Source organism: Gadus macrocephalus, chromosome 20 (assembly GCF_031168955.1).
Source record: "Gadus macrocephalus chromosome 20, ASM3116895v1".
NCBI lineage: Eukaryota > Metazoa > Chordata > Actinopteri > Gadiformes > Gadidae > Gadus > Gadus macrocephalus.
Window position 1 is genome coordinate 17,300,483 of NC_082401.1, and position 12,851 is coordinate 17,313,333.

A 12,851-nucleotide genomic window follows, 5' to 3' on the forward strand; every position below is an offset into this window, starting at 1 on the left:
ATTACATCAGATGTTGTATTCGATGTTTAAATATTCGACCAGAAGCGTTCAAAATATGTTTTATTAGTGTGCACGGTTTCCTCAAGTGTTTCGAAAAACGATAATGCTGAATTCCAATATTTTCTTGTAAAATGTAAAATGTGGATAACTATCTATCGGACTACATGGTGTGCACAAAATCCATCGTAATTATAAATAAAATAAAAATATTATACTGTTCAGTTATTTTCCAGCAGGTGGAGCAACTATGGCAACTAGAAGAGTATCGGTGAACTAAAAATCACCAATTCCATGTTAAACTAAATTAATCCATCAATTAGAATTATCGTTGAAAGGATAACCATAGTTGGAAAAACAATATATACGATGGAATCCTGTTATTTGGGGACAAATAGTCTGCTCCCAAACAAAAAGAGAGAAACTGCTTTTGCGTGAATGCAACAGTCTGTGTCATAGTCTGTAAATGCTGATACATACCTATTGATATTTATAAAATAGTCATCAATATCCAAAAAATAACCGTTTTATGGACAGAACTAATAAAAGTACATGCAAATTTTGTTTGGATTCTCAGCAAATCAAAAGGGTAAAGCAACATCGCGATATCTGTCTGTTCGCCAGTCTGCGCTGTACCTACTGTGACGATATCTCGCGGTACCACACAGCTCTGTCTCTCATTCCACCACGGTCAAGCTTGCCTGAGGAAGGTTTCTGGTGAACAGCTCGGAAGGAAAGCCTATCATTTCGGAAGCCCATAATTTATTTTCAATCATTTAATTGAAATAGTCAACCTATTACGAATACATCTGAGTGGATATTGATCGATTATATTTGACCTGCGTTTGTGTTTTAAAAAACTGAATAGCTCTAGCTAAGTGGCCGTGCTAACAAAGAAAAGCCTTTCTCTTGAGAAATAATCCCCCACGATTCTCTTTAGTTATGAGTCATGTGGTCGTCGATAATCAACACGGTCTAGATCAGCAGGTGAGTGTTTTCCCTTGGTTTTACAATTTACGAATATGGATGTCTGCCGTGTGTATTTCACCAGTGAAACGGTGCCCTGGCAGTTTAATGCGAGGCTGGTTTTGCTAGCCGGTTAGCTTGGCTAGCTTAGCTAACGCTGGCTGGCAAAATGGTGGAGCTTCTAACATCGCCATCGCCGAGAGTCATGGCGGCGATCGCTACTGCATTTTGAAATCGATTTTCCAAACCGTTCATATTGTTTCCAGGGTAAACATGATACACAAAACCCAAGAGTCGTTTATGTAATATAATTGTGTTGGATGTACATTGTCTACTTTCGATGGTTAACTGGTTGGATCACTTTTTAGCCGAGTCTCGAGTACCGGCCGGTGTGCTGTTAGCTTAGCGAGGCCCTCAGAGCTTGAAACGTGGCGCAGGAGGAAAAAATATCCGGGTGATTTTTGGGTAATCTTCCTTGACAGCAAACGTTTTTTCTCCCATCTTTCTGATTAAAATGCGGTAGTACGAGTTGGATCCATTTGGTTTTGTAGGAATGATGTGTGGTGGCTTACAGTCTCAGCACTTGAATAACGTAAATCACAGTGAAGTGATATTGTCAACCCGTTTTACCTTCGGTTTAATGTGTTTACGTGTGGATGCTTTGTACATTTCCGTTGTCAATCTGGAATAAGGACATTCCGTGTTCATAACGTCATTGGCACCTCCATTTGCCGTTAAACGTTGCTATATTAACGCGTTTCGAGTGTGTACATTTAAAGTCAATACCTGTTTCATCCCGATATTGAAGTGTTTTTCCAGGTTTATTTTCCTCCCTTTTTTGAAAAAAATGTCTTACTTAATTTGTTTTAATCTCTAGCTCGCTGGACTAGACTTGAACTCTGTTGACGGACAGGGCGGAGGAACCGGCAGTAAGTACTTATTCCAATATTAAGACCGTTTCTCAATTAAAATAATTGTGTTTAAGTTGTGAATGTACAACAGTATTTAAAAATACCCCTCTTATTTCCGTAGGACGTTACATTCCACCTCACCTGAGAAACAGAGAGGCTTCTTCCAAAAATGGTAAGTCCATCCAATCTTGTCAATAGATGGGCTAGAATTGTGACAGGAACAAAATATCTATACACTTCCATGGTAATTGCCCCTGACTGCAAACCATTCATGATGGCACTTTTCATCTGTCTCATCACAATTAAAAGACACTTTTGTTGTTATGAAATGATTGGAAGGTTGGAATTAATTTATTGAGAAAGCCTAGCCTGTTTTGTGCATTTTAACTTTTAAGCAGGCACAAGTTGGTTTTTCATGTGCATTACTTTGTCTCTTAAAAGCATAAATTGCAATTGATGCAGTACATTACATCAAATTATGGTCGCGTTACATACGTAAAAGGTTTTCTTCTATTTCGCTGTTCTTTGTTCCACAGCAGGAAATGGTTATTCCACTGGTTATTCAGTGGCACCAGTAAACCTCTGTAAGTCCCTATTGTGTGTTTTCGCTGAGGGCAACCTGCATTCCCAGCTGCATGATATGGCCATCTACGCACTAGCAAAGCCCATGTAAAGGGAGAGGGCTAGTTCATAGCTTTTCTCATCCACGCAAACCTGGCGATGGCCTCATTATTAATTGATGTGCTTTTCTCTGCTGAAATGCGTGAAGTGAATGTAAGATGAATATTTCTAGTAACTACAGATGTGCTGCTATTTACCTGGCAATACACAATCAGGGCATAAGGGCGTTACTGCACTGAATAATATTGACTAATTGCCTATAACAAGCTATCGATTAATTGCATCTGGCATCTTGGTATGTAAAGAAGTCAAGTATGTCTTCTTACCGGACACCCAACCTTTGGATTGTGGCAAAGATGTCGCCCAAAATATCCTGACGGTCTCTAGCAAGCAGTTCCCACAAGTATGGCATGCAGAGTGCGTTGAAAGATGCTGACTTAACCGATGCTAACCGGGATAACTGTGGGTGGTGTTTAGGTGCAAAGTCAATGTTGGGAGTTTATCTTTTTTCTTCAACTTGGACCAATAACGCTTGGTACAACTTTTCATAGCCTGCCTCCACACCTTTTCACCCAGGTTACCCAAGACTGGGTGCTCAAGAGCTTGCCCTTTACCATGCCTACAGTGGGGGTTGGCCAAACAGATGTGGTACAAATGGATACAGCTGCATGTTGTGCCACTGACCCATCTTGAGTTATATAGCTGTAGCAGCACTTAACACTATGCATCAACATGCCTAAGTGGAAGCCATCCAAGCGTTTTAATGTACAAAGTGAACGGGGCCTGGGTCCCCTTAACATTTGTAGTTGCTTCTACTGCATGGTGGTGCCTTGAAGTTTCTGCACTGCATCTCTAGTAGTAGGCCTGTCCTACGACTGACGCAGCATCAGTCTGTAGTGGCATTGCTTTATGCCGCTTTTCCACTACATGGTACCAGCTCAACTCGACTCAGCTCGCATTTTTTGTGTTTCCACTGCGAAAACATGGTATCTGGTACCTGAAGTGGCTGCTTTTTTTAGTACCGCCTCGCTCTAGGTTCCAAGCGAGCTGAGCCGATGCTAAAAGGTGACGTCGGCAGACGGCCGGCCACTGATTGGCCAGAGAGTGTGACGAAGTCACGAGAGCGACATGGCAACCATGCTGGTAACAGCCATAGCAGCGCCGCAGCCAACATATTCCACTTCAACTTCAACAAGCCAGCTAATAATAGTAATGTTATCGATGTCCTCCATTGTTGTTATGTGGGTTCTGTCCATGTGGGTTGCGTAGGTGTTGTTTGCGTCGCGTATAAAAATCGTCAAGGCCCTTTCGCGCAGCCGACCCCGGCCACGTCCAGGAGGTACTATTTGCGGTGGAAAACGACCCGTGCTGCTACCGTGTCGAGTCGAGCTACATGTGCGGTGGAAAAGCGGCATTAGACTGGCTATCGTCTTTTCCGTTTGCTGTTAAACAATCACTACTATTTGGGAAACAACTTGAGATTGAGTTGTTCGATAAATCTGGAGTGTAAGGTTATCTGTATTTGGATGTTTGGGAAAATGATTAATACAATTAGGTTATTCTAAAGTAAATTTATACTATTACTGCAGTAGCGGAAGCTAGTTACCAATGGTAAAATATTGAGTCAAATTTAGATGATTCCACCCAATGCCAATCACCATTGCCTATTTTTGGACTTTGAACCAACTAGGGGATTGTTGAGTCGGTGGGTTTTGTGAGCTTTGTCAGTGTTAATTGAAAGCCAGTGGTTGCCATTAAGGATTTGGTTTGTGACTGGCTAAATTGTGCTTGATGATGTTAACACATGGTACGGAATGAGTGTGTACCTGAAGTGGCTTTGGAGGGCGGGGAACTCCCAAGCAACGACTGGGTCTGTGGTGTGACCGTTATACGGCACTTGCATTCTTGCTGTGCTTGACACCCTTTTAACTGCTTGGGGCTGCCCCATGCTGCTGGGGTATTGTGTGTATGCCTGGCGAGGTACATCGCATTGGTGAAGGTAACGGCCAATTGTCCCTCACTCACCCTCCATACAAACAGCCTCTTTCCCCATGTGCAGTGATATGGGTATGGCCACAGATTAGAATGACGACCGCACCCAGTGTGCATAGCTGGGTAGCTCGCTGTGGTAAATGTGCCCCGAAGGCTCAGTGTTCAGGACAGGGCTCCTGTGCAACAGCCCAGCAGCACCTGGTTTAGGAGACTCATGGGCTCATTTATACATGGTGTGGAAGAAACCTTGTTTCTTCAATAAGGTGAAAAATAAACGTGTATCTTTCGACTTTACACTGAATGCTCCTCGGATCATTTGGTAAGGAAGAAGTAACCTATAATGACAATCTGTTTCACTGGGGTTAACATGCATCGGTTGCCTTGCTCTGCTTATGTTGAGCGTCAGAAAGGTGAACATTGATAGCTATCCTGGACTTCAGACTGAAGCGAAACATAATTCTACACATAATGTGGACGCTCACGGGGATCTTTCCTCTTTTTTTTTTTTTCATGTTTTGTCATGAAGACCTACCCGGCTGGGACGGTTTTGCCATTAGTTGAGCAAAAACTAGTTCGCTCGTTGGCCAAACAAATGAGTTTTGGATGATTGTGTCAAAACCAACGCCGAAGAAACGCACTGTAGGTAAGGCAGTCAGCTGATTTCAATTGGCCCTTGGGTTAATATCTGGCTCGTTGCTGTGCTTTAGGCTTCGGTGGAGACGGCGGCGGCGGCGGTGGTGGTGGTGGTGGAGGCGGAGGCTGGGCCGCGCCTGTCAGGGATGCTAGGGATTCTTCCTACAACAGCTTCGGCGGTCGCTCTGACCGGGGCAAGTCTGCCTACTTCAACGACCGCGGATCAGGCGGAACACGCGGAAGGTAAGAAACGGTCGTGTGGACATTATTGGTGGCGTCGCTCAGCGCTGATTGCGTCGACGGGTCATCATACAGGTGAGAAGGCACTTGGGGCCGAACTAACGTGTGGTTGTTGTTTCAGGTATGAGCGCGGGGGTTTTAACAGTGGAGGGAACAACCGCTGGGGAGAGGACTCGAGAGAGGAGGAGGATTGGTCCAAGCCCACCGCCGCCAATGAGCGCCTGGAACAGTAAGAGCTGTTCTGATAGAGCCTTTTGAAACAGCCCGCCAATACCGTCCGGCTGTGTGCTTAATTTACACTTCGCTTTTGGTTTAAAGTGAGCTGTTCTCTGGGGGCAACACCGGGATCAACTTTGAGAAATACGACGACATTCCCGTGGACGCTACCGGGAACAACTGTCCGCCCCATATTGACAGCGTGAGTCCCGGCCTGATGTGACTCTTCTGACGCTTTGAAAGCAGATATGACACAAGCACATTATCTTTCGATTCATCTTTAACTGTGTTCCTTTTCTGTCCTGTAGTTCCACGATGTCGAGATGGGAGAAATCATTATGTGCAACATTAACTTGAGTCGCTACACCAGGCCTACTCCGGTTCAGAAGTATGCCATCCCAATCATTAAGACCAAGAGAGATCTGATGGCTTGTGCCCAGACTGGTGAGTGCTCACGTGCAACCTCGTGGTGAATGCCTCACCTTCGATTAAGGGTTTACCCTGAACACATTGCAATGCGGGGCTGAACTTCATTGTGTATCGCTCCCTGTGCTGTTTTCTAGGCTCTGGAAAGACCGCGGCCTTCCTGCTGCCAGTGCTTAGTCAGATCTTCATGGAAGGGCCCGGAGAGGCCCTCCAGGCCGCAAAGAACAGCGGCGTAAGACCCACCAGAATCTATATTTATAACCCCATGGTAACCACACACGGCCCATACAGCCGCGGCATGTGTCTCACCTTAACCACGTGCTCTCATTCCACCTGCAGGAGAATGGCAAATATAGCCGCCGCAAGCAGTACCCGATCGCCCTGGTCCTGGCTCCCACCAGGGAGCTGGCTCTGCAGATCTACGAAGAGGCCCGCAAGGTGAGCGTCTGGCGCGTAGCTGGCTGCCGGTACAACCGTGGCAACCCAATATTGGACACGGCTATCCGATGGCTTCCCCTGACCCGTGTCGCCCTGCTGTAGGTCGCCTACCGCTCAAAGGTGCGCCCCTGTGTGGTGTACGGCGGCGCCGACATCGGCCAGCAAATCAGAGAGCTGGAGAGAGGCTGCCACCTTCTGGTGGCCACCCCTGGCCGACTCGTGGACATGATGGAGAGAGGCAAGATCGGCATGGATTACTGCAAGTGAGTACCCCTCCCAGCCGCCAGAACCGGAGCCCACGGACGCCACGCGCCGGCCCGACCCTTGACCGCTGCGTTTGTCCCCGTAGCTACCTGGTTCTGGATGAGGCTGATCGCATGTTGGACATGGGTTTCGAGCCCCAGATCAGACGTATCGTGGAGCAGGACACGATGCCCGCCAAGGGCAGCCGGCAGACGATGATGTTCAGCGCCACCTTCCCCAAGGAGATCCAGGTGTGTTTCAAGGACTGCGACGCAAACCGGCTGCATAGAATAAAAAGAGGCTGTTTTTCGGCCATCTGAGTCCTAGGCAAGCTTTCTAATGCCCTTTGGTTCCTCTCCCTAGATCCTCGCCAGGGACTTCCTGGAGGACTACATTTTCCTTGCGGTCGGACGCGTCGGCTCAACTTCAGAAAACATCACCCAAAAGGTGGTCTGGGTGGAGGACAATGACAAGAGGTCCTTCCTCCTCGATCTCCTCAACGCAACAGGTTAGGAACACTGTCTTAACGAAGATGGACACGTCAGGCTCGAACCCGCCCTCTCGTTTGTCCGTCCCGTCATCGACCAATAGGGACCCGGCTCTTGACTTGTTGTTGTATTTCGTTAAATTAACTATTTAATTATGGCGTTATAAATAACCCAGTATAAATCTACAGCGTCAAGAGGATTACATTTTGTTAAACTAAAACTGTATTATTCCACTATTATATACTGTAACTTCAATTGTAGCTTGTAGGGACCGGTATTCTTGCGGTAAAGACGGTTGCTTAAACATTTGGTTAAACACTGTCTCAAAGCTGTTGAAGTTGTGTACTGAACAGCATTGCGTTTACTGGCCAACTTGGTTTTATCTTAGTCATGCCCACTGATGAAAATGTGCCAGAAGCCCCAGAGAAACCTGGTGAGTATATTTATAATCGTAATTCAGTCTGACTCCCGTGTCAGAAACATCTCGTCCCACTGCTCATCCCCCACACCCCTCTCTCTCTCCCTCCCCCCCCCCTCCCCCCCGCTCTCCAGCTGACACCCTAATGTTTCCGTTTGTATTCTTTGACCCCTGTCATTTCTGATGGGGGCAGACCTCTAGGGCGGCCAGGTGGTGTTGCCAATGCATTAGGTGGGCACCGGGAGACGAGGCCCAGCATATCTGTTGGTGGTTTTAAGTAATGCCGTTACGCCCATGGGAATAACTCTATTCAAATTTTAAAGTTGCGGTGCTTATATGCAGGGACCGATTTAATAAGACCCAAATCATGGTATGACGTGTTGCATGCCAACATTTCTTTCAAGTATTGGCTATGTCGGGGACATACACAATACTGTCTGTGAAGCTGGACCTCGTCTGTTATCACCATGGGGATAGAACATCACAGGGCTCAGTGCACGGAGATGGGTACTCTTTACTCAAGGCCTTACCATTGTGCCTACGTTTGGCAACTTGACAAATATCCATGTGTTAACAGCACGGCACAGGTGGGCACAGGTTGTTCAGGGACATTAGGTCGGTGGCTCCGTTGGGTGACGTAGCTGAACTACACCACTGTTGACCTGGAGTTGTGCCTCCAGACTCCCCTTCTGCCATCCTTTTTATAGCAAGCTTTCATTCTGAGAACTATTAATGGTAAAGATCCTTTGATAACAACGACGGGTGCCTGAGGAATCGGAAATCCTGTAAGGGTTGGTAATGCAATGGCTCCCGAATTAGTGTTAGGGGCCAAATTAAGGCTGAGGGTTAATGGTTGTCAGTTAATGCAAAGCTTCTTATCATGGCTTCCTGTCTCCATTATTTTTTTTTTTTATTTTTTTTTTTAGAGGTTCCTTGTAGTACAACTTTCCCGTTCCTGCTCCCATCACTCCTCTCCCCCCCATCCAGGGGCCCCTCTACGGCGGGTCCACCTGGTGCTCCCCGAGTCTCCCTCTCACGCCGCTCCTTCTCTTTACAGGCAAGGAATCCCTGACCCTGGTGTTCGTGGAGACCAAGAAGGGCGCCGACGCCCTGGAGGACTTCCTGTACCGCGAGGGCTACGCCTGCACCAGTATCCACGGAGACCGCTCCCAGAGGGACCGAGAGGAGGCCCTGAACCAGTTCCGCTCCGGACGCTGTCCCATCCTCGTGGCTACTGCTGTACGGAGACCCCACTCGCTGCTCACCGTCCTCCAGCTGAGCGCACGTCCCCCTGGCTGTCCCTAACCCCCCCCTCTCTCTCTCTCTCTCTCTCTCGCTGTGCTCCCTCCAGGTGGCGGCCCGAGGTCTGGACATCTCCAACGTGAAGCACGTCATCAACTTTGACCTGCCCAGCGACATCGAGGAGTACGTTCACCGTATCGGCCGTACGGGACGTGTGGGCAACCTCGGTACGTCGCGTTCCACATCACGATGGGTTTTCTGAGTCGACACTCTGGTTGGGTTTCTGCGTGGGCCGCTGGTTCTAAGAGTTCCCCTTCTGCATGTGATCAGGTCTGGCCACGTCGTTCTTTAACGACAAAAACAGCAACATAACCAAAGACTTGCTGGACATCCTGGTGGAGGCCAAGCAGGAGGTTCCCTCCTGGCTGGACAGCCTGGCATACGAGTACCAGCACAAGGGCCCAACCCGCGGACGCGCCAAGAGGTAACCTCAGCCCCGGCCTTATTCGGTGCCTTTTTACCACATCGGTACCATCTGCCACCCGACGTGAACACCGTCCTGACGTTTGCCTCCATTTTTTTCAGCGGTCGATTTGGAGCGGCCAAAGATTACCGTCAGTCACCTGGCGGTGGTCCCAGTGCCTTCGGCGGCGGTGGCGGCGGCAGCCGGGGCGGTGGTAGCCGTGGCGGCGGCGGCGGCTACGGCGGGGGAAGCCGTGGCTTCGGCGGCGGCGGAGGTCAGTCACTTCTTGATTTGTTGGTTTTCGCGCGCCCTGTATGACGGTACAGACCTTGTTCCGCCAACACATTTCTCCTTATGCTCGTCGTCTGTCTCCTCCAGGCGGCTTCGGCGGGAACTTCCACGGCAACGACAACTACGGCGGGAGCTACAGCAACTCCGGCAGCTCTGTGGACTGGTGGGGCAACTAGGCACTGCAGGAGCAGGTTGCCACGCCAACCCAGGCCCCACGGAAACCACATGTAAACTTTAGCCAGACCATAACAACCCCTTTCCCCACCTCCCCACTCCCCCCCCCCCCCCCCCCCCTCTGTGTAGCTCCATGACACACAGTACATTACCGATTCTCTGCCTCGCACCCCGTTTTGCTTCCCGCCAAGCGGAAGTGCGGCGGTGTGATGTAACCACCAGCGTCGGCGGCCCCCCCAAGGAGCTCGCAGAGATCCGCACACCTCAGAGAACGAGCATGGACGCTGATATGCCAAGTCCGACAGCAACCTCGGACTCATTGTAAAGAGTATTTTTTTTTTCTTTTTTTTTGATGGAAAAACCAATAACCTGAGGATCATTTGTATGTTGATGTACTGTGCCTTTTTGAATCTTAAAAGGAAATCTTATGTTATCATTTCACCAAAAGAACTTGGCCTAGAGCTCTAAATTTGTTATTACTGTTTTGTTATTTGGTGAAAAAGCAAAACAAGCTTGGACTTAATCAAACCTTGGCAAATACTGGGGCGATATGGCTCGCCCGAGTCATGATTCCATTTGATCTTCAAATTAATTGCAGGGACATCATGTAGCCTTTTCTACACATGGCTAATGGCGCCATCGCAATAGGTTGATTCTCCACTGGGACATTCCCAGCGCGAGGAACAAAACTGATTCCAATATTAAGAGACAAAGAGTTGGATTCCTTATCTTTTTGCGCTCACTCTATCCTGGACAAGCTCCATTTTAAAAGGACATGGTAGTCTTTGAAATAGCCATTCCTATTGTGATCTTAATTAACACGGTCATCAAGCTTGGTGCCAACGCTCACTGAGACTAAAACTAGGATCTTCAATGCTGGAAGTTACTACTCCACATTTCTCAATTGACTTGACAGTGTTACGGCAGCTTGTCTGCCAACCAAGTGCTAGCTACATAAAATGGGCGGTGTTTTTTGTTGGTTTTTACTCGAGACATTTCGGTGCGGGGGGAACGTGCGCGGTTAACAAAACAAAAACCTAAGTCCGTTTTCTTTGATTTCTCTGGAATGTTTCTCTTAACGTGTATCGAAACAAAAAATGCCTGCCCTCCAGAAGGCCACGGGTCAACACGGCCGCATAAGGACCACGGCATCGGGGAAGGGGCGTAACACACGACGTTGGCGCTGGGAGATCGGAGGGCCAACGGCAGGGGCCCGGGCGTTATTCTACGCATGCGAGTGTTTTGTTTTTTGGTCAAGAAGGAAAGGGATGTGAACGGAGTCGCAGGCTTAACTTAATTACAAAGGTTTTCTCTTTTTCAAGCTGCGTTGGAGGCATGGTTCATCTTAAAAGCAAACAGGCATTAGAGTGGTCACAGAGGGTTACACCGCAGTCCGGTGGCAGGACGCAGAGAGGGGGGCACGGCCACGTTTAGGGGGCGGGGGGGGGGGTGGGGGGCGGGGTGTGGGTTCAGGTGGGGGTAAAGACGTAGTTTCTTGGGCACCACCATTGTTGTCGGTGGCTTTGGTTTCCATTGCTGCATTCACAAACCGTGGCAGGCGGGCCAGAGATATATATATTTTTCTTGGAATAGGGTGTCCACTTCCTTATGGGGACGTAGTACTGTCAACTCCTCTGGGGGTTCATCTGCTCAGAAGTGTGTAACAAAGCCCTGGCGCCTGTGAGGCTGGACCAGGCGTTTCCTCTTAGAGAGGAGCGGCCAATGAGAGGAGAGATGGGAGTATTTCACCTTTTTAGTGCTATGTGTTGCCTCTCAGGTGTGTTGTGCCTTGAAACATTTTTTTTTTTAAGAAATTGAACTAAAAGCGGATGCACTGACGGTGATGACTTTAGGGTTGAATGGTGCTACTTGATTTAGGTGTGCAGGCCCTTTGTACGTATGTGCCCATCGAGTTTTACAAAAGTTATTTTATTGCACATCTAGAGTTTTATATAGATGTCTTGGATAAATGTCCTTAAGCTTCCAAATGTTTGTGTGAGTGAGGGGGTGGCGAGAAAACGCAGCTTGTTTACAAAGGGGAGGGGTTCTCAACCTTAAACCAGGATTTATTTGGGACCAGGGGATTTAGCAGTTGGGGAATTTAGCCATTTGCACACAGATTTCTAGATTCTACTTTTGCTGCTAGTTTTGTGTAATTTATTAAGCATTTTTGACAAATATTTATTTTTGTAAGCCTCAAAGTGATTCTTTGAAAGTTTCAGAAACTTGACCAAAAGACAGTACAAAACACTGGCACTTGAATGTTGAATGTCACCTGTATGCGTGAAATTTATATATTTCGGGTAGTGTGAGCTTTTTAATGTTTAAGACGCATTGGACTCCGTAATTAATATCCACAGCTGTTTCAAGGCCTTCTCAGGGCCATACATCTCAATTAGATTCCCAATTGGCCATCAAATTGGAATGGAATTGACAAAATGCCAAGGTTTGGAATAAAGTTGTGTAAAGAGCAAATCAATTTCCTAAGCGTATCGGTGCAGAAGTGTTCAGATTCTCCAATTGTGTGCATTGTTTGTTTCTTAACTCTTAATTTGACCTGATGACTATATATATTTTTTTCTCCAGTGAATGTCTGGCACATGGCAATCTGTAAAGAAACAAACATGTGGTTTATTCTCCTGTTGCATTTGCATTATGTGGTAGCTCTCGTGTTTTCCCCGAGCGAGTGCGGAGCATGTCGCCACGGCAGCGGTTGTCTCCATGGCGCCCGCTGCTCCAACCTGCTCCCTTCTCCGGGGGGAAAAACCGAGGGCTCTTTAGATGTAGCCGTTGCTTTTCTGTACTAGCCTAGGAGCTAATGCACTGCATGAGGAACACTCAGCTGTGCGATTTAATGTATGATTTTACCAAATTAAAGTTTGAATGCAAAAGTATCTGGAAAGGAAGCATGTTTATTGTTGATTTGCCGAGGAGACTGTTGTTGGCTGGAAGCCCTTTGCCACTTTGTGTAGCTGCAGAGTGGGGATGGTAGCAAAAACTGCGTTAGGCTTAAAGGTTTACTTATTTTTGAAAGATATATAAAACATTTGTATAGTCAACTGTGTCAATGTTTTTCTTTTTTTCCACCCACT

At 47.5% G+C, this 12,851-nt stretch overlaps 1 protein-coding gene across 2 annotated transcripts; it reads left to right on the top strand.

Moving 5' to 3' along the window:
* Positions 1–614: 614 nt before the first annotated feature.
* ddx3xa (DEAD-box helicase 3 X-linked a) lies at positions 615–12,653 on the top strand. 2 transcript variants are annotated; one of them, XM_060040446.1, is made up of 18 exons: positions 615–984; positions 1,841–1,892; positions 1,996–2,046; positions 5,195–5,363; positions 5,482–5,589; positions 5,679–5,778; positions 5,885–6,020; positions 6,140–6,234; positions 6,342–6,440; positions 6,543–6,703; positions 6,790–6,934; positions 7,047–7,191; positions 7,560–7,604; positions 8,647–8,828; positions 8,941–9,058; positions 9,162–9,315; positions 9,417–9,568; positions 9,673–12,653. In XM_060040446.1, exons 1-18 carry the CDS (start codon positions 940–942, stop codon positions 9,759–9,761), a joined length of 2,046 nt encoding a protein of 681 aa, XP_059896429.1. In that variant the 5' UTR covers positions 615–939; the 3' UTR covers positions 9,762–12,653. The 2 variants fall into 2 exon arrangements, with proteins under 2 accessions (XP_059896429.1, XP_059896430.1); XM_060040447.1 differs by lacking the exon at positions 7,560–7,604 and having other exon boundaries at positions 655–984.
* The last annotated feature ends 198 nt before the right edge of the window (positions 12,654–12,851 follow it).